At 39.5% G+C, this 3,653-nt stretch overlaps 1 protein-coding gene across 1 annotated transcript; it reads right to left on the bottom strand.

Moving 5' to 3' along the window:
* Positions 1-382: 382 nt before the first annotated feature.
* Positions 383-952, bottom strand: LOC125119969 (interferon alpha-1-like). Its single transcript, XM_047767575.1, has one exon. It carries the CDS (start codon positions 950-952, stop codon positions 383-385), a length of 570 nt encoding a protein of 189 aa, XP_047623531.1.
* Positions 953-3,653: the final 2,701 nt, after the last annotated feature.

Here is a 3,653-nt window from a genome sequence, read left to right as displayed (position 1 = left end):
CTTCTATTAACACTAATGTAAAAGTACATATAATACTTTATGAACCAAAATAATTTAAATCATATAAATAGTTAAATAAGTATTTAAATAGAAAAATAAATAGGTCAGCAAGGGCATCTATAAGGATGAGTCCATATAAATCTTTAGAGAAATAAATAAATATTTAAATAGATAAATACATAGATCAGCAAGGGCATCTATAAGGAACCAGTGCCTGTAGAGCAGAACACGATGGTGCTCAATACTCCTGAAAACCTTTGACAAATTGATTCAGTTCATGGCAGGATGACAGAAGAAATGAGGGGCCGTGACATGGCAGCACAGGAGGAAGTGTGGGCTTGTTAGTCTGTAAGAAGCATTTCCATGATGAACCAAGTGTCTGTCACTCCTTCTTCCTGAGTCTGTCTTGCAGGTTTGTGGAGGAAGAGAAGACTCTCATGACTTCTGCCCTGACGACCTCCCAGGCACAGGGGCTGTAGCTCTTCTCTTGCAGATAGAGGGTGAGTCTGTGGAAGTATTTCCTCACAGCCAGGATGGAGTCCTCCTCCAGCAGGGGGGTCCCTTCCAGCCCCGCCTCCTGCATGACACAGGCTTCCAGGTCCCTGAGCTGCTGATCCAGTCCAGTGCAGAACTGGTGCAGGAGGCTCTCATCCCAGGCAGCAGCCGAGCCCTCTGTGCTGAAGAGCTGGAAGGTCTGCTGGAGCATCTCATGCACCAGAGCCATGGCTTGAGCCTTCTGGACCTGGTTGCCCCCAAAAGCCTCATGAGGGGATCCAAAGTCCCTTCTGTGGTCCAGGCAGGAGAAGGGGGAGATTCTCCTCATTTGTGCCAGGAGCCTCAGGGCCCTGGTGTGAGCCAGGCTGTGGGTCTGAGGCAGGTCACAGCCCAGAGAGCAGATGGCATTGCAGCTGAGTAGCACCAGGGCCGTGAGGAAGGCTGAGGTTGGGGCCATTGGGGACCTTGCAGATGCTGCTGTCCTGGCCAAGGTGGGTGACTCTGTGACCCTGCTCTCTAGGATGTCTGAAGACCTTCCCTCAGGGCTGTGTCTTAAATAGGAACGAATTCATTTCCATTTTCTGAATGTCCCCTCTTACTTTCTAGTTCTGTTTCTGCTTTTCACTTGCACTCTCCAAGTGGGTTAGGGCAACATTTCTCAGCCGTTTCTTTTTCACTATTGCCTTCCCTTCCTCTCTCTACAGAGCCTTTTTAGATTTTTTTTTTTCCTAACTATGACCCCATGAAATTATGTAAACACAGGTATACTGTGTATCTATTTATATAGTCCATGGATATCTCTATTTTATCAATAGAAAAAGAAAGTACAAAGCTTACTGTTTATATTCAATGCACAGTTAGGAATGACACAAAGTTTTAAGCTATGAATGAAACGTAATAGCTATTGAATTTTAATTTACCTTTATAACTAAATCTTGCAAACTAAGTTGGCAGAGTGACTTTTAGGGTAATATTTGACTTACATAAATAAAAACATATTAAATTACATATTAAAATAAAATTTATATAATATAATAACACCAAAGTATGGATATATTTAAAAATAATCATTCAAGACTGGTCAAAATCATTGAAAGACTTAAATTATTCTCATCATATTTGTTCTTTATACCTAACTTTTAACTTTACTTCATATTAGAAAATATTTTTTAATTTCACTGGCTAATAGTCATATAGATATTTTCAAATTTTTTCTATTTAGCACTTGACATAATTTTCTTTTCTTTCTTTTTGGGGCCGCACCAATGGCATATGAAGGTTCCCAAGCTAAGGGTCTAATTGGAGCTGCAGATGCCTGCCTACAGCACAGCTACATCATACCCAGTGACATCTGCGACCTACACCACAGCTCATGGCAATGCTGGATCCTTAATCCAATGAGTGAGGCCAGGTATCAAACCTCATTGTTCCTAGTTGGATTAGTTTCCACTCCCCAATATGGGAACTCCTTGACATAATTATTGATGTGTTGAACAACCTTAGGAGAAATTCTGAAGAACTGAAAAGTAGGAATGTTTAAAAACTCGTAGCATCTTACTTTTTATATTTTTAAATTTATTTTTAATATAATTGATATCCATTTAATTTAAATTACCTTTAAATTATTTTTATCTTTTAATATTGTATTGAAATGTTTTAAAATATTAAAAATATTTGAATATTAAAACACACCATTATATCAAACTTTATTTAATTTTTTTTTTTTTTTGGCCAAGCACATGGCAAGGGGAAGTTTTCAGGCCGGGGCCAGGGATGGGACCTCAGCCACAGCTGTAATGCAACCCATGGCAGTAACAATGCCAAGATCCTTAAGCTCCTGCCCCACAAAGGAACTCCAAAACTTTGCTTATTTTAAACCAAAAGTGGAAGTTTCCATTGTGGCTCAGTGGTTAATTAATCTGACTAGGAACTATGGGGTTGCTAGTTCTATCCCTGGCTTTGCTTAGTGGATTAAGGAGCCAGCCTTACTGTGAGCTGTGGTGTGTGTAGGTCACACTCTGCTCAGATCCCGAGTTGCTATGGCTCTGGTATAGGACTGTGGCTACCGCTCCAATTGTACCCCTACCCAGGGAACCTCCATATGCCTCGGGTGTGGCCGTAGAAAAATACAAAAGACCAAAAAAAACAAAAAACAAAAAACCAAAAGTAATCATTTACTATAATTTTTACTCTCTAGGCTTTATTGGAAGTGTTAAGTTAATATTAATATCTTCAAGATTGCTTTTTTAAACTTGTTATAATTGAGAGAGTTGCCATGTTTGACAAGTTCTCCTGGATCTGTGCCAGTTTTTAATAATACTTAAGTCAGGTTACTGAAACACTGTTTCTAAGACTCCACCTTCACTCTGTGGTTTGAAAGAGTTCATTTCCTGTACAAGCTCTTGGGAAATTTAGTAGATCAGACCGTTTTAAAACTTTTTAGTAAGAATTTAAAGGCAGTGGAATTTGCCATATTGTCACTGGCAACTAGGAAGCTCCCTTTGAAAGATTCTCAGGGAGTTGCAAGTGCACTGTCAATATTGTCTTTAAAATTTTGATTTTTTTTTCATGATGTGGGTTTAGAATTTTCCTTTTTTAAACATTGCATTAAAATGTTCTTTATCTTCGGAGTTCCCATTGTGGATCAGCAGTTAATTAACCCAACTAAGATCCATGAGAATACAAGTTCAATCCCTGGCTTCACTCAGTGGGTCAAAGAATTGACGTTACTGTGAGCTGTGGTGTAAGTCGCAGACTTGGCTCGGATCTGTCATTGCTTTGACTGTGGCTGTAGGCCGGCAGCTGTAGCTTTGCTTCCACCCCTAGCCTGGAAACTTCCACATGCCACAGGGTGGCCCTAAAAAGCAAAAAAAAAAAATTCTTACTCTTGATTTATAATTCATACTTGTGGAAAGTATTTGCTCACTTTACCCTAATACTCACCCAGGAAATAGTTAAAATTAGTGTGGTGATCTTCCACAGCTGAAAGTACAGGAATGTCCTTTAACTTATCATCCTCACCCGGATTCATATTTTTAACCCAAGTCCTGGTCTGTACAACTTTTTAAAAAAATCTGTCTTGATATCACCAGAGGTGGTCTGAGACTAACTAAGGATGAGAGAAGGACTATTCATCTCATTTCTATGATTAACAGAAC

This window comes from Phacochoerus africanus, chromosome 2 (genome assembly GCF_016906955.1).
Source record: "Phacochoerus africanus isolate WHEZ1 chromosome 2, ROS_Pafr_v1, whole genome shotgun sequence".
NCBI lineage: Eukaryota > Metazoa > Chordata > Mammalia > Artiodactyla > Suidae > Phacochoerus > Phacochoerus africanus.
This window is presented reverse-complemented; position numbering and strand designations above follow the sequence as displayed.

Excerpts from the sequence above, each read along its gene's own strand:
- LOC125119969 (XM_047767575.1), bottom strand. The coding sequence starts at position 952 with ATGGCCCCAACCTCAGCCTTCCTCACGGCCCTGGTGCTACTCAGCTGC.